The following is a 21,657-nucleotide window of genomic DNA, read 5'->3' on the forward strand; positions in this document are numbered from 1 at the left end:
GAACATGATCATCAAATTTGTCTTTTGGTCGTCGTCCCTGGGGGAAATACGTAAATGCGTTAAAATGTCCAAAACCCAGAAACACCCGCCCATAAATACTTGGTTCGCGAAACTGATATCTAGGATATCGTGACACCGTAAGTGAGTATATATACTTTTTTTTTGTCCCGTCCATAGCTTCCTCGACCCGGGGGTAGGCTGGACCTTTGCTTCCCCGGTCCGGACGTAGATTCGATAGGTCGGGACTGTTTTCAACCCGCCTCATTCATCTGCAACATATGCCCCATCTTCTCGATCTGTCCAATCGTGAGCATAATTTCTCCCATGACTCAAAGATACAGGGAGCTTACCTTGGTTTTCAAATAGCCCCCTACCTCCGCACTTCGAATCCCCCCTACACTCCCTTTCCTCCAGGCCAAGGGGATCATCGCGACTCTCTCTTTGACTACCACCTCTCTGTTAGGCCCCTCAACTGCCCTGACCTTGTCCGGGTTGTTAGTCAACAGTCGGATCTCCTTCACTCCCAAATCAACCAGCATCGCAGTAGCTAACCCATAACTCCTCGCATCCGCCGGATGGCGCAATAACAGATTAGCTTCTACGGTATCGGATCCTAGGTCCTGGAGGTTGTACGCCTTGAGTTTCTCGGAGAGCCCGATCCCGCGGCCCTCTTGTCGGAGGTAGATTATTACTCCGCCGTTTGACGGGTTGCTGGGGGAGGGGGGAAGAGACATGAGCCGCGCAGCCTCGTCGAGTTGCTCACCGCAGTCGCAGCGTGCTGACCAGACTGTTTCACCAGTATAGCACTCAGAGTGTATTCTCACGAGCGGCGCTTGGTCCTTGACGACTTGCTCCTCCTTACTGCGCTGTCCACTCTTGTCGGCCAGTTCGGAGGTGGTCCGACCAGGATACAACCGGCCTGTATACGCCCCTCTGATCAAGCGATCCATCTCCGTCTCCCCGGGCCTCACCGCATCCAAGCTCCGACTGCGTATCTTGTCTCCAAAGACAATCGCCAAGTGCTCCTTATTATCCTCGCTGTTATGGTAAAGGTGCAGGAACATCTCTGTTCCGGTGGTGGTTGGAATTCGTGCTCGCACTATGCAATTCACTTCGGGGAGCTTCTTGAGGAGCTTTGGTTTCTTGGAGCCGCAGCCGCCATCCGCGGTGGTGCTGTCTACGGGGACAGACTTCGCAGGGCGGGTGGCCGGGTCGCGTGACGAGGGGGTGGAGATGCCCGGGGTGGAGGGAGGAGTGAAGGCGGGCGACACCAGACCCGGAAGTTCGGAGTCAGTGTCATTTCCAGCGCGGGAGGACTGGCCTGGGGAGGCAATGCGCGAGCGGCTCTGATGGCTATCCAGGCTGTTCAGATCCAACTCGGATATGGCTCTCGAGACAGGAATGGGGCGGGGCGAGTAGAAGGGAGGCAGCTTGTGGACCTCATCGTCGTGCTCGGCGGGTTGAACGGCGGAGGGGTGTGGGAGAGGAGGAGTCGTGGGAGAGGCTTTGGAGGATCTGGCGGGTATGGCATCGGAATGCGAGGCGGGAGGGGAGGAGGGGGAAGAGGAGGGCTGAGGTGAGGGGGGGCGCAGAGACCATTGAGGGGAATTCAGGTCAGGCATGATGCATGCGGCTCGGCGGGAGGAGAGAGAAGGAGAGACAGAGTGCGCGGGCGAGGGCGAGGGCGAGGGGGCGAAAGAGGGAGAAAGTGAGGGTGAAGATGTTGATGTTGGAGGAGAGAAGACATGAGAAGGTGGAGGTTTTGATATTGACCCGACGCAGAGGGCGAACGTCGGGTCGGCCGCGGTTCGGTTGACTCTTTCACTAAGGGGGGTTCGGGTCCTCCGTAATCATTTGCTAACGTGGGCGGGGGGGATGACTAAGCGGAGCTCATCATTGCACGGGACTGGCGGGGGAGGGGTCACGGGAGGGTCACGGGGTACATAGAGTGACATGGGGGGAATACTCTGTAAGGGACAACAGAGAGAAGTAAGATATAAGACCTAAGTAATAATCATCCTTCTCTCCCTCTTCAAATCTCTCTCTACCTAGGTACCTACTCTCACCCAGAACTCACGTGACAGCATGTTTATTAATCAGCCGCCATTAATCAGCACCGCCGCCAGTGGATCTCCCGAGTTCCCATCCACCAAAACGGAGCGCTGATACACCAGAAACGGATTCGGATTCTTCAGTCTTCTCTAGATCCCCTCGCCCTTTTACCAACCAGCGAATCAGTGGCGCCGCCTTCAACACACCATGACGTCCCTTCTTCGCCGTCAATGAAGTGAAATGGTTGGCTCCATGCGGCTTCACCGTCTTCTGCTACCAAGCTGCGAAGCGTCTGCAGAACCATCGTCCAGGAGAGCTTATGCCCAACCAATTACCAATAGCCAATGTGTATAATTGCCGCTGATGTGAGGGTCAAATTGGTCAATCTTACCCCCCGTGGCCCCTGGACCTGAGATGGCCGGCTTAGAAATACAAGACAAAGGTGCCACTGTATCTGCTGCGTACCCCACTGACGTTACAGGCCAAAAAAGTATAGCTTTTCCTTTTGTGAACTCCCCTCCTCCCCTCCTCTTCTCCAAGACAACGAGGTATAAAGTGAGAAATCCTCTCCCGTTTCAACCCATTATTTCAACCTCTTCTACTTCTACCTCTACTTCTATCTCTACTTCTCCTTCCACCCACCACCCTCCACAATGGCTCCAGAACGTTACCCCTCCGAAAGCTCTGATGCTACCCCCTTGGGCAAGCCCCTCACCTTCGAATTCTCCGGAAGGACGGCTCCCAACCGCTTCCTCAAGGCTGCCATGACCGAGCGTCTCTCATCGTGGGACCCCAAGGACCTCAAGGCTCGAGGTATCCCCTCCAAGAACCTCGTCAACCTCTACAAGCGATGGGGCGAGGGCGGCTGGGGCCAGATCCTGTCCGGCAACATCATGATTGACTACGACCAGTTGGAAGGTCCAGGTAACCCAATCGTGCCCCGCGAGGCTGGCTTCGAGGGCCCACGATTCGAGGCCTTCAAGGCGATGGCCACCGCTGCCAAGGCCCATGGTAGTCTGTTTGTTGGCCAGGTCAGCCACCCCGGTCGCCAGGTTGAGGACAGGATCCAGAAGAACCCCGTGTCTGCTTCAGATGTGCAGCTTGCAGGTTTGGTCCCCCGTCCCTTACAGCTTGGGGCATTCTGTTAACCAGCCCCAAGGCAACGTCATGGGCATGACATTCGCCAAACCCCACGCTGCGACCCAGGAGGAGATCAACGGCATTATCGACGGGTTCGCCCACGCTGCCGAATACCTTGAGAAGGCTGGCTTCGACGGCATTGAGTTGCACGGTGCTCACGGATACCTGCTCGCGCAATTCCTCTCCCTGACAACCAACAAGCGAACCGACAAGTACGGTGGCTCCCTCGAGAACCGTCTCCGCATCATCGTCGAGATCGCAGAGGAGTGCCGAAAGCGGGTCAAGAAGGACTTCATAATTGGTATCAAGGTCAACTCGGTGGAATTCCAAGAGAAGGGTTTCACTCCCGAAGAAGCGAAGAGCCTCTGCTCCGCGTTAGAAGCTGCCAAGTTTGACTACGTTGAACTGTCAGGAGGAACCTACGAATCTCTGGCATTCAAGCACAAGCGCGAGTCCACCAAGAAGCGCGAAGCCTTCTTCCTCGATTTCGCAGAGGAGATTGTCAAGCCTCTTACCAAGACAAAGGCCTACATCACCGGCGGTTTCAAGACCGTGGGCGCCATGGTCAAGGCCCTCGACACTGTCGATGGCTGTGGTCTCGGTCGCCCTGCCGCTCAAGAACCCCACCTCCCCAGAGATATGCTTGAGGGCAAGGTGACTGGCGCTATCCACATCAAGCTCGACGAGAATGATTTCGGCTTGGTGAACGTGGCAGCCGGCACACAGATGAGACAGGTGGGCAAGGACCACGAGCCCATCGATCTCAGCGACGAGAAGAACGTGGAAGTCTTCCTGAAGGATATGCAAGCTTGGGGAGCGAAGCTGGCCGCCGACAAGGAGATGAAGGAGTACGGATACATAGATTTGACTGCTGCTAGCCGGCCTTACGTGCAATGATGTGCTCGATCGTACTTTAGGGAGTTGGAGGATGGACAGTAATAGATAGGTTTACCCTGGGAATTTAAGTATCATGACCATATCCCACTTCTAGGGCATCGATCGTCCCGTTTCGCCTGGCACACTATCGCTCTAAGGTCAAGCAGACCCGCATAGGAATTGCCGGTTAAGTGATAGAAAAGTCGAGGCATGAGAACCGAGGAGGCTCTTTCAACGGTCGACGCCGACATCAACATAACTCATGCTAGTTCTAGTTCTAGTTCTAGTATCAGTATCTAACATTAAAAGTCCTCCAAGGTACCTGTTTCCTGTAAAACAAATAAAATCCTCTATTCGCTATGAAAAGATCCCTAGATAAACCGAGTTTCATTCTTTACATCGTCGTCTAAATAAGAATCTCACCTACGTGAACACAACATGCATGCGATATGAAGATCCTAATTAGGTACCATAAGCTTCTTCTTCTTCTTATTAGTCCCTCTATTTATTTATTTATCTGTTTATTTATCTTACCTTGGGTAGGTAGGTCAGGGAATAGGATCTCCTGCGCATAGATAGGTACCTTACCTACTATATCTTCCTCTCGAACCCTGAGAAGAAGGAAAAAGCGGGATGGAAAGAAACATAGGTAACTACCTACACAAACCAAATCCAAAACCAAAAGAATGAAATGAAATGAAACAGAAGATATTTATCTGCTTTACTTCTCACCAGATCAGAATATCATCGAGGCAGGCAAGAGCCAAAAGAGGACAAAAAAGGAAAAAAAGACAAAATAACATACAACAGCGGGTATTCGCTGGTGGTCACCCACCCAACTACTAATCCGCCGATCTGAAGCTTGAGTATGGCAGAGCGGACGGGATGCCCTATTTTCTTCAGTCTGTGGTCGTATGTGTTAGGTATTTCGCTATCTGGTTAGATACCTAAGACAGGAGTTGTAACAGATACCTTACCTGAGGTAATGGAAGGGCAAAACAGGAACTCCAAAATATCTCTTGATCTAAAGAACAGAGCACCTCGATAAAAATAAAATAAAATAAAATAAAATAAAATAAACAAAAAGACCACATCCCCCCCGTTGAACCTCCATCTTCCAACCTCTAACCTATCCATCCATCCATCTATCCACACTCTTCCCCCTTTCCTATTCCTATTCCCATCCCCTTCTCATTTCTCACCCCTTTCTAGAAAAGGTCCTCTTCGGCTAGACCACGTGATTTTCATACTTGAATGCTACCTAGGTAGGTAATACCTAAGGTTTCCTAATCCTAGGTAATACAAGGCATCTATCTCTGTTCATATCCCGTCCAAAGGTAGCTCGATAGCTCGGTAGTGATGAGGTAGTTATTGTTGGATTCTTTTTGTATGTTAAGAATCTCTTTGGTTTTTCTTTTCTTTTTTGGGGGGGGGGGGGGGTATAATGTGGAAAGTACGTGATAGAATACTGCGGAAATGGGCAGGATTTATTTAAGATTTTCAATGCTCAATTCTAGAGCCCTCGCTGTTCTCTGGTCTGCCCCTCCCTGCCTTTTGTCTTATTCGTTTGGCATCACACTACACACGAACAGAAAGATGCTACGGAAAGGAGGTCAGGTATGAGCGAACCATGCTTTTGGGCTCCGTTGCTATGTAATTGTTTTTGGAGGCACAACATCCCTTTATCTTGGACCCAGTTTCTCCAACGCCCGAGCCGGACCCAGCTCCTCCCACTCGCTTTTCGTAATCCACATGTTCTCTTTGTCTGCCATGATATTTGCCAACACCGCTCCGCCGAGGAAGACCATATGCCTCCTCCGCGGTGGATCCTCGATCCGCACCTTGAACTTGTTCAATCGCTCCGGGTTTCCTCCGAGGACCTTCGTGAGCCATAACTGCTTCAGTTCCTTCTCCAACCGTGAGGGAAGACCGGGATACATTGAGCTTCCACCCGACAGAACGATGGCCTTGAAGAGAGAAGCACGCACATCGACATCGGCGGCTTGGATGGTGTTGAAGAGGAACTCGGCGATTCCGGGTTGTTCAACGTCCACAAGATGAGGTTGGAACAAACATTCAGGGGCTTCAAAACGCTCGCTGCCGACTCGGATGACTCGTCCATCAGGCAGGGTGTAGCTTTCCACGAGCACGGTTGTATCTTCGCTCAGTTTCTGGTCCAGTTCCAAGTCGTAGGAGACGTAGCACAGCTTCTCCTTGATTTGTCGCACAGTCTCGAAGTCTGCTGTTCGGTTCAAAGCGTATCCGCGACGAAGGAGCAGCGCAATTAGGTTGCGTGTTACATCTCGGCCCGCGACATCAAGCCGGCGGGTGAGGTGATTGAGAACAACTGATTCGTACACGGGGACGATGTGCGTTACTCCATCACCCGAATCGACGACCACACCTGAGCTGAGACCTATTCTCATTAGCAACCCTCCCACTAATCTCGAGTCAGACATACCTTGTGCATAAAGAGCCAGCACGGCCTGGATAGCCACGTACACGCCCCCAAACTGATACCGCTCAAACATAACCTCGCACATCTGCTCCCTATTCTTGAGGGGGTTCATCGGCGGCTCTGTCAAGAGGATTTTCCTCCCCGTTGTATCAATCTTCATCTTCTCGTAGAACGTATAGTCCCACAAATGCTGCATGTCGTCCCATTTCTTTACAATCCCATTCTCCATGGGGTACGAGACTTGTAGCATGGTTCGTGCGGCGGCAGCTTCGTCTCCGCACATGATGTCTTTGATAACCATGCCATCGTTGCCCTTTTCTTCGGATCGGAGGATGGGTCGTCCGACGATGGAGGGATATTGAAACTCGGGGAAGTTCTGGAGATGTCAGCCTCGCCATTCTTCTTGGGGAGGCCCGGGAATCAAGAGCGCATACCTGTGCCGCGTATCCAACCTTGAGGAATCCGGTCCCGCCGTCCAGGACTGTGCGATTAATTGCAGTCAGTAGGAAAATCCGACAGTTTGGAGCAGCTAGACAATACCTATTGGAGGTTCAGCCATGGTCGCAGACTGTCGAGGGCTTGCGATGTCGTTCAGTGGGTGACTGGGCCAGGTGCGACAGACAGCGAGATGATGTCGGTGGGGTCGCCGACGAGTTGTGGTAGAGGCGCAGTTGATGGCTTCCGTAGCTCTGCTATTCTCAGAATAGGTACGGCGGGTCGGTAGACCAAGTAGGTAGTGAGGCGGCACGTGCGTGGACGTACGGACAGGTCACGAGATGCGAAACCCGCTTCCAACGTCGTCTCTCTTTCTCCAGAAGCCAACATGATGGATAATCTCTGTCGTTGGCTAATAGGAAGGGTGAGTTGAACTTGATTGCATCAATATATATTGGTCTGACAAGACAAAGCTAGCTCTCTGGCGGAGCGACGACTCACTGGCTTATCCTCTCCTCCGTCTATATGACAGTTAATGCTCCTGGCAGATGTGTTCTTGGTGATAGTTCAGAAGAGCATCTCTAGCGATCTTGGCTAGAACTTTTGGATAAGCTAGCGTAGTGAGAGCTTCGGATTCGAGCGATTTCATTTCCAGAGTCATTTTGTTTCCAGTTCAAAAGGGTCCTGGAAAGAGGGAGTTGTCGTCTGATTGAATCAGCAATTCAGGTCTTATTTACGGATCATTTCAAGTGGATTTTCTCCTGACTTACATGGTTCGGTGAACGTGTAGAGGTAATATACACGTCATCTGGGATGGTTGGAGTTTCGATCAAAACGAAAACCTCAAGCTCTGCGCCTTTCCTTACAATGTTGTCGGTGCTACATTCTGTGCTCCACTCTCAGTCGTAGTGCTGTCCCGACACACCAATGCACATATAGAAACATGCTTCTAACCTCTATTATCCGTTTTAATTGCAGGGTTCTACGAGTGGGGGCCACTGTGGTGTTGAGGAAGTCTCACATCTGGCTTCTTCTGACACATCTCCTGCAGACATCACAGTCGGCTCGATGCCTGCCTTTCTGCTACTCTATGGCGAGACTGCCCTGGACAATGGAATAAGAGTTGGACCATCTAATCTTAAGCAACACATACCTTACCTACCTTGGTGTCTGTGAATCTCACGTGATATGAATTGGCCGCGGCTTCCGAGGCGCAACGCTCAAGAAAGAGACCTTCTTGGTTTTTGCTAAGCTCCATTCAATTAGGGAAGTAAATTCGATGGAATGTTTGAATTGGAAGGGACCAGGGCAAGGGAAGAATTCTCATTCTGTTTACCTTGTCTATACCCGTCCCCAGAGGCTGATATGAGAGATAGAGGACGCAGACACGAACATAACACCACGATGTTCTTATCCGAGCAACTCAAGACGAATGGGGCTTTCCAAGTCGCAACGGTGGTGGGCATCTTTAAGGCGTTCCTATTGGCATTAGCATCTGGTAGGGTAGATATGGCGATTTAATAGGAGGTTCCCCTCTCCAGAATTTAAAAAGAGTAGCTACTAGCCCCGTCTGAAGCAGGAAGGTATCAATTAGAATAGCGAAACCCAAGCCACAAAATACATTTTAAATCATCAAACAACTCTATTCATTGCCAGGCCTCCACCGCAATATCTCCTGGTGTCAATCCTGCTGACTAGCAATTGGAAAAGGGCGAGCAATCCAGAAGTTGAGACGATTGTGGACCAGAGTTCATTGGCACTAGTCATCAAGATACTGCCTTTTGCTATAGACCGAAAGGGGTGCCACGAGAGAATTGCAAATATCGGTAAATACATCCAGTGATATGGCAAACTTATATGTTGAATTTGCAGAGATCCCGCCGGGTTTGTGAGATAGATTCGGGACCTAGGGTAGCAATGTTCCCGACAAGATTGGAAGAGGGTATTTTGATATTGAGCCAGCAATGTTCCGGGGATTTGTGCATCTCAAGTGTTAAGTTTGTTTTTACACTGTTTCCTCTGCGCCAAAGACGTCGTTTTGCAAGGGCTCTGAGATGCGTGGTAAGAGGGGAGAAGACCATACAACGAGCACCCACTCCAGTAAGCAGTTTCCGCCCATCGAGTAACCCATTGCTGGTCTCCAAAGAATGGAGACAGACCGCACACGTATATCGGGACCTGCGTAGAGCATAATGCTTTTCAGATCGTTGTATTCCGGTCATATGTACACAGCACGTTCTCGCAAAAGCTCCTTCAGTTGCTCCTCTGCCCGCCCTTTGCCGCCCTCAACTCGTCCATCTTGGCAACCCGCTTCTTGAACTCCTCGTACTGGCACTTCTCGTAACTATGTCTCTCTGTCTATACTCTCGAGTTAGCCCCACTGCCAAACCCGAGGCCCATATCCTCGCATCACTGTCCTCTGTCCACTCGGGAGTTGGCAGAACCTACCTCGCACTTCCACGGCAGATAGTATTCCTCATACCGACATCGGTTCAACGGAATCAATAAGTTTGCGCAGCTGTCGCGGTATGCGAGCGGAAGTCTGGCTTCGCTCATGGCTTCCCGTGATGCAGCTACAAGACGTGGTCAGCGCGGTCAATTGCGGCGTAGGGGGGTGGCGTACGAGCTGATGCGGGATCGCTGAGGCCGACGGCCGATTTGACAGCTTCGGTGACAGTCATGATGGGCAATTGGGTTGGAGAGCTCGAGCTGTCGTCTGTAGTTGAAGCTTGTTTGAGGTTCGGATTGGCGCTGGGCCTAGTGGTTTGGAGCGAGCGCTTATGTAAGCAGGGTATACACGGATATGGCCATCACCAGAGTCAAGATTTCTTCGCATCGCACAATCTGGAAGCCAATTGAGCAACATGCTCCGGATTCTACAGCTCCTGAATAACTGAAAAGGATAAACCATCAAAGATAGCTTCATAAGCACGTACATCAATCTCATTGCCCACGGCGGAACTCCTCTCGGGAAGTTCGGTGGCCAACTGCGCAAATCGCGATACGCCCCCCATCCCCCACAGTTGATATGAGGCTTCATACACGATTTTCCATTCCTCCCTGCCAAGCTGTAGAAGGACTTTCAGTTTCCTAAAATTGAGGAGTCTCATTTATCTGCTTTCTGAAGCAACGTCGTGGCGGGAAGAAAATCTATTATTTGCAGGCTGTTTTCCTCCGGGATATCCGTGAATTATGATTGAGGTTGGGTTGACCGATATTGACTCATATATTATCAAGGGCTTCTTGGTAGCAGAAAGGCCATTTAGTACTGACCGTGTCATTGAACTTGAGGTACGGGTCATTAGATTCTACTTGGTACATGTATGCCAATCCTTATTGCCGCCTGACCGTCGTTGGTATTGAAGGAACAGCGAGACACGAAGTTGAGTTGCTGTTTGACAGTTGAGAAATGACTTTCAAGAACATGATGTTACAACTAGAAGAATATCGCTATGTACCTACCTACCTATAGGTAGGTAGTATAGGCATGGTGATGTGAAAGATGCGAATAGCTTCATAAACCTTAGCGCGCCTTTAGCGTCGACGATTGCCCCCCTGCCTGCTCTTATCTCCACGTGACCACCTCTTCTCAACGACATCTCTTCCTCCTCCGATATCACCACCCATCTGTCCATCTCTCCTCAGCTTCCCCTGGATCATCGGGCCCAGCCCCGTCGTCGTTCATGGCCACAAACCCTGTGAATGGAGGCCAGAACAATGCCCCCCCAGCCGTCAAGATTTCAGCTCCAACGAATGGTTGGACCCGGAAAGACAGGCCGTGTGACGCGTGCAGGCGCCGCAAGAGTCGATGTATAATCCCTCAAGATGCCGAAGCCTGTATAATATGCCAGTCGCGCTCCGAAGAGTGCACCTTTGTTGAGACGCCACAACGGAGGAAGAGGAGGAAATTGGATGATGAAGCAAGCCCAGATGCATCAAAACTGCGGTATGCAAGAAGAGAACTGGACCTCGAAACCCGTGCTAACGTCGTACAAGATCACCGGCCGCTGAAAAAAGTTAGTGGTGCTAGATGTCAATGGTGATAGTAGGCTGACCAAGTCCAGATGCTCACGCTATACCACCACCAATCGACGACTATGCCGCTCTCCCAGGCCCATCACTCCTGAAGCAAACCCTGGGTCTTCAAAACCGGCAACATAGCAACTATCTTGGCCAGACAACCGAGTACGATATACGTCTCATCAACCTCTCGCCATTCAATGGCAGGGGAGAATATGTCAGTACACCCGGGACTTTACGCCGCGTGAGCCAGGAGACTCACTTCATTATGAAATCCGAAAGTCCGCCAGAGGTGGATGACGAAATCGCAAACCTTGATCTCGTTGATAGTATTGTAAAGCCATACGGACGCGCTTTGGTCGATCTGTATTTTCGAATCATCCATCCAAGTTTCCCGATTATGCACAAGAAGGTCTTCCTGGAGAAATATGATCGCTCGTATCGAGAGTTTACACCTCCGGTCCTTGCAGCCGTTTACATTCTAGCATTGAATTGGTGGTCATACAGTCCGGAGTTGGTCAATCTCCCAAAGCCTGATGTTTCAAAATTGGAGAAACTCGTACCTAGCTTGATGAGCAATGTCTTGAATCGCCCTAAGTTGTCAACGGTACAAGCTGGACTACTGTTACTTCAAAGACCTGATGGTGACTCTTGGGCCCTGACAGGGCAGCTTGTTGCCCTGGCACAGAATCTCGGCCTTCATCTGGATTGCTCGCAATGGAGAATCCCAGAATGGGAACGCAGTCTACGAAAGAGACTGGCATGGGCATTATTCATGCAAGATAAGTGGGGAGCCTTGATACATGGCCGGCCGCCCTTTATACACCCCGAGGATTGGGCAGTGAGACCTGTAGAAGCGAGAGATTTTCCGGAAACATCCGAGGACGATGACGATGAGGAGGGGAGCTTGGAGATTGAGAAGGGAAGACTAACCTTCATCCACATGATTTCACTGACCGAAATTCTAACGGACATCTTGAGTACATTTTTCACGTTGCGGGCAACTGCAAATCTAGAAAGGGAACAGGAGAATGCCATGATTGTGACACTGGAGAAAGCTAAACCTATCCAACTAAGACTGAAAGAATGGTATTCAAAGTTGCCTCAATGTCTGGCAATGGGGCAGACCAAAGCAAGAAAACTATGTTCCACAGGTGCGTTCTTTCACTTTATCCTGTAATCCATGATTGATAACCTGATTGGCTACACAGGCTCTCTTCATCTTGCATACTTCGCTACAGAGGTCACCTTACACCGAGCAATCATTCGATTTGATTACACGAGTATGGACGATAATCTTCGATCAATCACCCGTGCAGCTGCAAAAATGCGATTTGTGTCGGCCGTGGACTTTGTAAACAAGCTCGAACCAGCACATCTTCAAAGCTTCTGGTACTTTGCGTCCAAGGTGAACTTGGCCATCATTGCGACCTTTGGGTCACTCTTATGGGCCACTAGCGACAACCCAGAAGAAGCCGAATTCTACAAGTCCCAGCTCGCCTCATATAGATGGACATTAAGGGTCAGCAGCAAGGCAACAGAGTTTATGAAATTCACCGTTGGTATGCTGGATTCAAGTGTTGTGTTTTTGAAAGATGGGGCTTCAAAGATACAGACTCCCGGTCTTCTCAGTCGAGATCAAAGCCATCAGACTGGGAAAGAGGATGCCAAGGATGATCAAGAGACAGATAGGGGAAATGAAGACAAAGCAGATGATGCACAGGTTGATCAGACGATGTACAGCTCCAAGCAGAATTATGCTGGCATGAATGAGGTCTCTCCAAGTGTTGGTAATTCGACGGAAAACGCATACCCATGTGAGGCGGAATTTCCTACTGCCGGATTCCTTACAGCCGATTCAAGGCCACCTTGGTCAGGAATGTCGGACACAGTCAACTTTACGGCTGGCGATATTCAAGATTGGTCACTCGACCAGCTGTACAACTTCCAGAACATGCAAGGGGCTGAAGACGTTCTTCGGAATCGAAGGATCATCGAGGAGTACGATGAGACTGTGAATAAGTTTGCGGGGTTTTGAGGTAATCTCGTGAGAATATTCACTGTATTTGGGCCATACAATATATACCCACGCTCCGAGGTATATCTGTACATCCTCGCAAGCCTGTATACGATGACGGAATCGCAGCTCGAGAAGCATCTTGACAGAGCAGCGCATGCTGGGCACGATACTGAGCAGCCCGGTGCCGGAGACACCAACTTTGTACAGGCAGAGACGTACAGACGTTTCCTGCCCTCATTGGTACACTAACATGGTGTCAAACGGTTGGCATTTGGCGCCCTGAGATGGGTTACTTCGAAGAGGTCAAGCCGCTTCCAGTATCGAACTTGCAGTGTATTAGAGATTGTACAGATAGTTAAACGATCTGCGTTTAAACGCAATTGCACTATACGTGCGGCTGGAGGAATCATGATCCATGAGGCTGGATAGCTTGATCGAAATATATATAGTTAGCGCATGTTGTCTGGTTGACGTGTACTGACAGTGTTGTATACGTGTGCTGTGCTATTGCGCAGCACGGATGTATACACATCCCTATCGTGGTCTATATCGTCTTATCGTGATCAGCACATCGACGAGGAGCAATAGACATTGTTAAATGACCACAAATTCCCATTGGACATGAATTCGTAGAATGGGTTTTTGCTCCTCAACTTGTAAAATCCCCCGTGAAATCCCACCCCAAGTCGCAGGAACTATATGTATATTTGACATGCCCAAACGCCGTCCTTCTACATACCTAGGGTATCATGGTACCGCCATATTTACTATACCGTAACTCCATGACCAAAGATTTTGGTAAACCAAGACCAGGAATCAGAAAAGCAATCAACTTTTCTCAGTTCATGGCTCAACGGAGGGACAAGAAAGCCTCGGAGAGCTCACAATAACACAGGCTGCGACCACGAACATACTAGATGCGGAGGGTCAGGAGAAGCAGTGACACAGTCACTACTCCGATAATGGGTAAAAAATTGTCCTGGGGAATAAATTTTCCAATCATCCTACTATTTCTGGCACTCACGTGTAAAGGCGTTGAGAAGGTCCTATAAACAACTATAAGTTAGTATTCAGAGCAGCAGGAGGAAAAACGGTAAAAGATATAACATGTATATAAAGATGACAACGGAGCCGATATAGCTTACTAGGAATTTGTGATCCGCCATAGACCCAAATATCGGATTCCGGGAGAGCTTCAGCTTGGTCACTCGAGGACTGGTTATTCCGAACGCAACGCGAGCTAGAAATCTGGGGTCGTCTCTGTGAGGGATAGTCTTCAAGATGGCTCTGAAGGCAGAATGATTGAATTGCACAGGAGGCGGAACCTTTTGCACAACAGCAACGTGAGTTAAACACCAAGTACAATGACCACATTCCCTTTTGCCATCCGGCAAATCGTCACCGAAGTGTTGCGCTAAGGACCTCGAGAAACAGGCTTTGCTCGTAATAAGACGGAGCATTTCCTCGGTTCGATCGAGGGCTTCCTGCTCTCGCTTCTGCATTGTAGTGTAGATATGGTCAACCAATGCTTCAATCTCGGCTGATGTGCGTGGAAGTGGTTTGATGACTTTATACACATTCAGTACGCCTGCGTTCTTGAGTTCTAGGACCTGGCTTTCATTCCAATCGTTAAGTTTGCGAACGATGTCAGATCGAGGGACGCGAAGACTCGCTGAAGCACTCTCTATGTCAATTGTAGTCCATATCCTCGCTGCTTGACTATAGTCCTTGATTGCCTTGGCCGCTGGAGAGGGATCTGATGCAAGAGTCGCATGATAATTAGGTCCAGGTTTAAAGGAATATCTGGTATAGATCGGTGTAGTCGCTCGGATAAGGCCATGAGCAATTTCGAGTTGTGCGTAGATATTCTTTAAAACCACTGGTCGTATATCATACTCCCTTTCTTGATCGTAGTGACTGGTTTTGAATTCTCCGCCAACAGGGATATTGACATTATTCTTATCAAATATATCCTTCATGAGTTCACAAAGAGACTTACGAGACGGAAGATCTGCTCGTGCAAACATTTCACGCAGGTGAAGATCCTCTCCACACACATAAAAAACACATGTACTAATCTTCCCATCCCGACCAGCTCTACCAATTTCTTGGCTGTATGATTCAAGACTGTTTGGAATATTGAAATGCACAACATTCCGGATGTTTGGTTTGTCAATACCCATCCCGAATGCGATCGTAGCAACTATTATCAAGTCATCACGACGCATAAACTCGTTTTGTATGTTGGCTTTGACAGCTGCATCCATACCGGCGTGAAACGCTTTTGCGTTGAATCCCTGTTGCCGCAAGTCGTCCGCCAGAGCTTCCGTCTGCTTTTGGATTGTGACATAGATAATTGTTGGCCCTGGATTCTCATTGAGGAAATGAAAGAGGCGTGGGTATAATTCCTGCTTCTTAATTGATGATTCAGCCAGCAGTTGAAGGTTTGGACGGTATGTGGAGGTTCGAAAAAGACCGGCTTTATCGATATTGAAAGCTTTGCAGATGTCTTCCGCAACCCGTGGGGTAGCGGTAGCTGTGAGGCAGACCACACGCTCCGCTTTGATCTCAGTGACAAATCTTGCAATCTCTGTCGAGAATTAGTATTTGTCTTGAAATGTGTGCAGACCACTTGCTGAGATAATCTGGGCGGAAAGCATGCCCCCATTCTGATATGCAATGCGCTTCATCAACCGCAAGCAGACGGATACCCCCTCGAACATTTCTCATTTGTCCTACAAAACCCTCATTGTTCAGCCTTTCTGGTGCGCAGTAGAGTAACTGCAGTTCTCCATTTCGTAGCTGGTCACAGATTTTGAGGTACTCTTCTCTGTTTCGAGAGGAATCCAGCGAGGCAGCTTTGATCCCGCGTCGAAGAAGCCCGTCGACTTGGTCCTTCATCAGTGCAATCAATGGAGACACGACCAACGTGATTCCACTATCTTTTTCCCCGCGTATTCCTTCGAGTATGTCGAGCTCAGAGAAGACCAGTGCAGGGATTTGGTAGCAGAGACTCTTCCCACCGCCTGTGGGGAAAATGACCGCTGCACTCTGACCGGATAGTATTCTCGATATGACCTAGAAGAAGTTCACCGCTTAGCTTCTCTTTTTCCGCAAGAGCAGCTAAAGGAGAGGGTGATCTTACCTGCTCCTGCTTCAATTGAAATGATTTAAAGCCAAACATGTTAGTCAAGGCTGTGACCGCACATGAGAATGAAGGAGGGCGTCGCTTTGAGGGTAGGGGCTCGTCGAAGGAGGCTTTCCGTTTCGTGCCGTGGGTTGGCGCATCCAGGAGTGCAATGAGATCAGCTTCATCTGAGGAGCTGATCCCAAACTCATCATCGTCAGTATTGCTTGTGGATGGCATGACTGAGGTGTGGAGGAGACAGAGAGAAGGGGTGTGAAACAAAGGGTGCAAGTGTGGTGGATGTCGTCGCCAAAGCCGACAAACGCGACTTGGCCGCAAAGTAGCGACAGCGCGTCAGGCGTGAGCACGTGAGCACGTGATGCTTAAGGTTTATGGCAACGTGAAGAATTGGCAGCGTAAACATGAGGAGAGGTGACAGATAGGTAGAGGCGGGTTTCTAGGTGCTATACCATCCTTACCTACCTGATTCGGGTTCTTGGAAGATAACCATAGTCTGAAGAGATTATAAGTACACAACAATGAATTTTGATTCCGGTAGCACGGCACATCCGGAAACGTTAGAGGAAATTACAAGCAAGCTGAAAAGAAATTCATATTAAATGCTGCACTTTTGCAGAAATGCTAGCTTTGTATAGATAGTTCTCTTAGTCAATGAAAGCTAACAAGGTTGTACATACTCGTGGTGGTGGTGTCGCTTAGCTCCACACTCCCCCCTATTTACTCGTTTAGCCTTTAAGGTTGTAAGTAGGCTAGGGGGTTTGGTTCCTTCAAAGAGCAGCAAATTTTACAACCTCAAGTTAGGCATCTATGGCTAAGCGTAGGTAACAGTATTTATTCGCTATCTATCTATGATAGAAGAACAATACAACCATTTTTCTTCTCAAAACAGAAGTTCAACGGTTTAACCGGGACGGCCCTGGAAGTGCTTCAGTTCATCGGTTTCATAATCATACACTTCCTTCCCCTCGAAGAAAGTCTTCCGCACAATAGTAGTCGAGATATCCTCCTCCTTGACCAAGTCCCGGTCCAGAATGATGAAGTTCGCCAGCTTCCCTTGGGTGATGCTGCCCTCAGTCTTCTCCCTGCCTACGGCCTTGGCCCCTTCAATCGTCACGATCCGGAGGATGTCCTCCTTCTCCATCTCCCAACCCTTGCGCCCTTGGAGCAGCGCCTGCAGGCCGGGGAAGATGTTGGGGGTTTCTGGAGCGAACACCCAGTCACTGCCGATGGTGATGAGAGCGCCGGCTTTACGGAGCCCAGCGAAGGGATAGACGGAGGCTGGGTTGTGCTCAGGTTGGTAGCTGGGCTCGTGCCAGATGGCCGGGCTCATCTCGGCGGTGATGCCGAGTTTCTTGTAGTAACCGAAGTCCTCGGGATGAACATCCATGTTGTGGGCCAGCTCATGCTTGGGACCATTGGGGCGACGCTTGCGCATCTCTTCGAAGCACTCGAGGGCGAATCTGGCCGAGCCTTGACCACAGACGTGAACCTTGCAAGTTCGACCCTCCTTGTCAAAGCGCTCGATGGCATCTGCAAAGATCTTGGGCGGCACAAGAATCTTCTTGTAATCGGGCTTCCCATCATCGGTCAATGGGCAGTGCGTCAAGTGTGGCTCCCACGGCACGCCATCCAGCCAGAATTTGACAAAGTTGGGGTTGAAATGCTTGGTTTGGTATCGGTATGCGGAATTGATGCTGTTGATCAGGGTCTCAGGGAGCTCCTGCGAGAAGGCCGCGCCCCAGAAGACGACGTGCGCGTCCAACGAAATGGTCATCTTGCCCATATCGTCAAGTTTCTTGGCCGCTTCGAGATAGACAGCGTTGGCAGAGGCTTCTTGAACGGCGGTGAAACCGAAGCGGTTGGCCATCTTGACACCGTACTCGAGTGCCTCGACGTGTGACTCGGGCGTACCTTTGGGGATCGCCGCCCACATCCTTTTGCCAGCGCCCTCGACGAGCTCGCCGGTGATAGTGCCGTCCTCGCGGCGGACGTAGTATCCGTCCCATGGGTCCTCGGGGTTCTCTTCGTATCCGGCAGCCTTGAGCGCTGCAGTGTTGGCGAAGATGTTGTGTGTGGTGTATTCGCGGATGACGACCGGCTGGTCGCCAAAAGCGTCGTCAAGGAACTTCCGGTCAGGCTTCTTGTCCTTGAAATTGGCGTAGTGGTAGAAATTGCCAATCAGCCAGTTGCCGACAGTCTCAAGGTGCTGGCAAGATCCAGCGTAGTCTTTCAGCTTGCGCACCGTGTCCTCTGGGCCAGCTTCCAGCCCGAGTTTGGCTTCGAACAGCTTCTCTTGCGACGCAACGAGCAAATGGCAGTGGGCGTCGTGCATGCCGGGCATCACGAACTGGCCCTGGAGATCGACGAGTGTTGCGCCGCTGCTCTTCGCGAGCTCGGTGATATCGGCCGTGGAGCCCACGGTGCCAAAGGTGCCATCGGGCTGGACGAGGAAGGCTTCCGCCCAAGGGAGCGTCGAGTCGACGGTGTAGACCTTGCCGTTGACATAGGCGGTGGCCATGATGAGTTTGAGGAACGATGAACTTGAAGGTATGAACAGTTGAATAGTCGCTACTGGACTCTGACTCGATGCAATTGCCCGCGACAATGGGCAGTGTCTTCCACCGCGTTCGTCATCTTATAGCTCCCAGCTCACGATAGGCAATCCCACCTGCGGATCCGTTAGAGCCCGCTGCTTATCGTCTAGGCAGAGTCGAATGGCGCGATGCATGACTACTTGTGGTTAGCGAACGCGAGTCTTTATCTGGGGGACGTGGAGCAGAGGAATTAACTTACCGCAAACACATGTATTGATGTGATTCCAGTCGAGCGGTTCGACGGTGGACAGTATAGAATCTCGGATAGATAAGAATCTCGGATAGAGGATAAGATTTTAAGTTCTGCCGGTCGTCTGCCCGCTTAGACGAGCAAGCCACTAGCCCCCGTAAGGTGCCTTAGTCTGCTGCGCTAACGCCCCCCCTATTCGATAAGCTTACCTTAGTTTTGGCTCCCTCTCCATGGTCCATACAGATGGGCTATACAGATACCGGCTCATGCAACCTCCACAATCATCGACCACGCTACTGGGAGATCTTTCACCATGGGGTCCTGCTCTGCTTTATCACTCTATCAGCGCCGAACAAGACCCGTCCCTCGATGCGAGGTGATAGCGGATCCCTTTCTGAAATTTGGACAGAGAGTCCGGGGGTAACAGCATCAGCTATCTTGGAAGCTATCTTGGATGATACCCGCCCTCTTCTCGCCCCGGGTTCACTCTAGCTCTATTAGTTGCAGTCTCACCCTCTGACCCTCATAAGGTCCAGCTCCAGCTCCAGCTCCGACTCCATTCCCTTCTCGCTTCTCCATCCATCTCCATCTCCATCTCCAACACGGTACACCTGCGGAACCATCACCATGGTGCATCACTTACAGACTGATGTGATCCCCGGAACAGTCCATCTGGTCGACTTGGCCGGGACTCTCAATGTCAAACACGATGCCGAAGGCGGCCAGAAAGATATCGTCCTGTTGCCTCAACCCACGACCGAATATGACGACCCACTTAATTGGAGCCGCAAGCGCAAGATGCTCATTGCCATTCTTTTGCTCGTGGCCGTATTCACAGCCGACATCTTGACCACCCTCTTGTCTGCCGCCCTGCTTCTCATAGAGAATGACACCGGAATTCCGCTGTCCACTCTCAATTCCGGCGTTGGTGTGCAGTATCTTTTCTTCGGCTGGTCCAATCTTATCTGGCAACCCCTGGGCTTGACCTATGGTCGTCGACCTATCATCCTCCTAGGGACCCTCGGTATGCTTGCCTGCTCGGTGTGGACGTCCTACGTCAAATCCTCCGGCGAATGGTATGCCAACCGCGTGTTGATCGGCTTCTTCTACGGTCCCATCGAGACGCTCATCGAGATCTGCATCTCGGATGTGTTCTTTGCCCATGATCGTGGGTTCTGGATTGGCATGTACTGCTGGTTCCTCTTTGGTATCCCATACATTGGCGCCGTGCCAGTGGGCTTCATCGCCAATAACCTGGGTTGGCACTGGATCCAGTTCATTGCTTCCATTATCAGCGGTGGCTGTTTCCTGCTCATGTTCTTCTTCATGGAAGAGACTATGTTTTACCGCCGTCCGGTCCAAGAAGAAGTCACTGTTGAGGAGTCTGAGTACCATGACGCCTCATCCCCCGCTACTGACGAGAAAGGCTCCGTCACCCCACCGAAAACGGAGGTCTCGTCAGGGGAAATAGTGACCAAGAAGACTTTCCTGCAGAAACTCAAATTATGGGGCGCACGCCGCCCCGGCCAGCCCAACAACTTCTTCCGCTCCATGTGGCTGCCACTGACCCTGATTCGCTTCCCAGTCATTGCCGTCTCCGGCATCCTTATTGGAAGTGTGCTCTCGTGGTTCAACGTTGTGAACGCGACCACTGCTCTTGTGCTTGCCGCACCACCGTACAACTTCTCCACCGAAATGATCGGGGTTATGTTCATTGCGCCCTTTCTCGGCTGCACTGTCGGTTGTATCTTCGCTGGAGTTGCAGCCAACCGCTTTGCCGTCTGGATGTCTCGCCGAAAGGGCGGAATTTTCGAGCCGGAATACAGGCTATGGATGGCGATCGTGCCGCTCATCATCCACCCTGCCGGCTGCATCCTCTTCGGCGTTGGGGCTAACCACGGCGTGCACTGGATGGGCATCGCCTTTGGGCTGGCCTTTGTGGTTGGCACGTTCCCCATCGGAAGCGCCATTGGGATTAACTACATCATCGACTCGTACAAGGAGATCTCGGGCGATGGGCTGGTGACAATGATTCTGATCCGGAACTCAATGGGCTTCGGGTTCAGCTACGGCGTCACGCCATGGATCAATGCGACGGGCGTACAGAACACATATATCGCGGTTGGCTTCATCGGCATGTTCTTCTGGGGCCTGCCGTTCTTGTTCATTCTCATCGGCAAGAAGACCCGCCAGATGACGGCCAAGACCTACTGGACGATGGTGGAGAAGCATGGTTTGAGCGTCCATTAGATGGCATGCATCGATGATTTGGAGAAGACGTGACGGGATGGTAGGGTATTGTTGAAGAGGGCGTTTTGAATGATTCCTGTGTGGTTGACTATTCTTCTAATAATAAGTGCCAATAAGGGGTCTGTCTGCGAGGCGAGAAGACAAGATATTTAGCGAGTGCACTAAACCCAATCGAGTCAATTCCGCTCCTCGACTCCCCCGTTGTACCTGTGTACCTTAAGGTGCCTTGACTTCGAAGCCGTAGCGGGGGCGGGAGAGAGAGTCTCTGGATGATGCTTAGCGGGTTCCGATATTAATAGATAGTTTAATGAATAATTTGAATCATCCATACCGGTACATTTAGGTAAATCTATTTCCGTCCCGTGATGTAGAGTCACATGATTCGGTTGTGCTGGAGGCATTCCATTGGCCAAATTCAGTCGCGTGAATATTCTGCAACATCGTTCAACAATCCGCTATTCCTTCCAACTGCCT

General features: G+C 50.6%; 8 protein-coding genes across 8 annotated transcripts; 3 read left to right on the top strand and 5 right to left on the bottom strand.

The window, feature by feature from the left end:
- Nucleotides 1-251: 251 nt before the first annotated feature.
- Nucleotides 252-1,622, bottom strand: M430DRAFT_100453 (hypothetical protein; the record flags this gene model as incomplete). Its single annotated transcript, XM_024860634.1, has 2 exons — nucleotides 252-296; nucleotides 351-1,622. The coding sequence occupies 2 exons, from the start codon at nucleotides 1,620-1,622 to the stop codon at nucleotides 252-254; spliced, it is 1,317 nt and encodes a 438-aa protein (XP_024721968.1).
- Nucleotides 1,623-2,705: 1,083 nt separating this feature from the next.
- M430DRAFT_100541 (hypothetical protein) lies at nucleotides 2,706-4,089 on the top strand (the record flags this gene model as incomplete). Its single annotated transcript, XM_024860639.1, has 2 exons — nucleotides 2,706-3,159; nucleotides 3,212-4,089. The coding sequence occupies 2 exons, from the start codon at nucleotides 2,706-2,708 to the stop codon at nucleotides 4,087-4,089; spliced, it is 1,332 nt and encodes a 443-aa protein (XP_024721969.1).
- A 1,661-nt stretch (nucleotides 4,090-5,750) lies between these two features.
- Nucleotides 5,751-7,187, bottom strand: M430DRAFT_139432 (hypothetical protein; the record flags this gene model as incomplete). Its single annotated transcript, XM_024862610.1, has 4 exons — nucleotides 7,067-7,187; nucleotides 6,961-7,007; nucleotides 6,530-6,902; nucleotides 5,751-6,484 (listed from the first exon to the last, which is right to left on the bottom strand). The coding sequence occupies exons 1-4, from the start codon at nucleotides 7,083-7,085 to the stop codon at nucleotides 5,751-5,753; spliced, it is 1,173 nt and encodes a 390-aa protein (XP_024721970.1). The 5' UTR covers nucleotides 7,086-7,187.
- A 2,027-nt stretch (nucleotides 7,188-9,214) lies between these two features.
- Nucleotides 9,215-9,642, bottom strand: M430DRAFT_99966 (hypothetical protein; the record flags this gene model as incomplete). Its single annotated transcript, XM_024870235.1, has 3 exons — nucleotides 9,215-9,319; nucleotides 9,410-9,534; nucleotides 9,585-9,642. 3 exons carry the CDS (start codon nucleotides 9,640-9,642, stop codon nucleotides 9,215-9,217), a joined length of 288 nt encoding a protein of 95 aa, XP_024721971.1.
- Nucleotides 9,643-10,562: 920 nt separating this feature from the next.
- M430DRAFT_120711 (hypothetical protein) lies at nucleotides 10,563-13,125 on the top strand. Its single transcript, XM_024861783.1, has 5 exons — nucleotides 10,563-10,907; nucleotides 10,958-10,977; nucleotides 11,026-11,225; nucleotides 11,274-12,135; nucleotides 12,193-13,125. The coding sequence occupies exons 1-5, from the start codon at nucleotides 10,645-10,647 to the stop codon at nucleotides 13,017-13,019; spliced, it is 2,172 nt and encodes a 723-aa protein (XP_024721972.1). The 5' UTR covers nucleotides 10,563-10,644; the 3' UTR covers nucleotides 13,020-13,125.
- A 479-nt stretch (nucleotides 13,126-13,604) lies between these two features.
- M430DRAFT_139441 (hypothetical protein) lies at nucleotides 13,605-16,413 on the bottom strand. Its single transcript, XM_024862611.1, has 4 exons — nucleotides 16,147-16,413; nucleotides 15,638-16,079; nucleotides 14,147-15,591; nucleotides 13,605-14,047 (listed from the first exon to the last, which is right to left on the bottom strand). The coding sequence occupies exons 1-4, from the start codon at nucleotides 16,366-16,368 to the stop codon at nucleotides 14,009-14,011; spliced, it is 2,148 nt and encodes a 715-aa protein (XP_024721973.1). The 5' UTR covers nucleotides 16,369-16,413; the 3' UTR covers nucleotides 13,605-14,008.
- A 630-nt stretch (nucleotides 16,414-17,043) lies between these two features.
- On the bottom strand, nucleotides 17,044-19,063 carry M430DRAFT_58491 (hypothetical protein). Its single transcript, XM_024868728.1, has 2 exons — nucleotides 18,954-19,063; nucleotides 17,044-18,880 (listed from the first exon to the last, which is right to left on the bottom strand). The coding sequence occupies exon 2, from the start codon at nucleotides 18,665-18,667 to the stop codon at nucleotides 17,051-17,053; it is 1,617 nt and encodes a 538-aa protein (XP_024721974.1). The 5' UTR covers nucleotides 18,668-18,880; nucleotides 18,954-19,063; the 3' UTR covers nucleotides 17,044-17,050.
- Nucleotides 19,064-19,560: 497 nt separating this feature from the next.
- On the top strand, nucleotides 19,561-21,183 carry M430DRAFT_100550 (hypothetical protein; the record flags this gene model as incomplete). The annotated part of the gene is made up of 1 exon (XM_024860640.1): nucleotides 19,561-21,183. One exon carries the CDS (start codon nucleotides 19,561-19,563, stop codon nucleotides 21,181-21,183), a length of 1,623 nt encoding a protein of 540 aa, XP_024721975.1.
- Nucleotides 21,184-21,657: the final 474 nt, after the last annotated feature.

This window comes from Amorphotheca resinae, assembly GCF_003019875.1.
Source record: "Amorphotheca resinae ATCC 22711 unplaced genomic scaffold M430scaffold_5, whole genome shotgun sequence".
Lineage (NCBI taxonomy): Eukaryota > Fungi > Ascomycota > Leotiomycetes > Helotiales > Amorphothecaceae > Amorphotheca > Amorphotheca resinae.

Bases quoted from the DNA above. Each gene is read 5' to 3' on its own strand.
- M430DRAFT_120711 (XM_024861783.1), top strand. From the start codon at position 10,645: ATGGCCACAAACCCTGTGAATGGAGGCCAGAACAATGCCCCCCCAGCC. The intron at 10,978-11,025 runs GTTAGTGGTGCT...GACCAAGTCCAG, and splicing joins ATCACCGGCCGCTGAAAAAA to ATGCTCACGCTATACCACCA. The intron at 12,136-12,192 runs GTGCGTTCTTTC...TTGGCTACACAG, and splicing joins AAGAAAACTATGTTCCACAG to GCTCTCTTCATCTTGCATAC.
- M430DRAFT_139441 (XM_024862611.1), bottom strand. From the start codon at position 16,368: ATGCCATCCACAAGCAATACTGACGATGATGAGTTTGGGATCAGCTCC. The intron at 16,080-16,146 runs GTAAGATCACCC...AACTTCTTCTAG, and splicing joins TTCAATTGAAGCAGGAGCAG to GTCATATCGAGAATACTATC. The intron at 14,048-14,146 runs GTAAGCTATATC...AGTTGTTTATAG, and splicing joins TGGCGGATCACAAATTCCTA to GACCTTCTCAACGCCTTTAC.
- M430DRAFT_58491 (XM_024868728.1), bottom strand. From the start codon at position 18,667: ATGGCCACCGCCTATGTCAACGGCAAGGTCTACACCGTCGACTCGACG.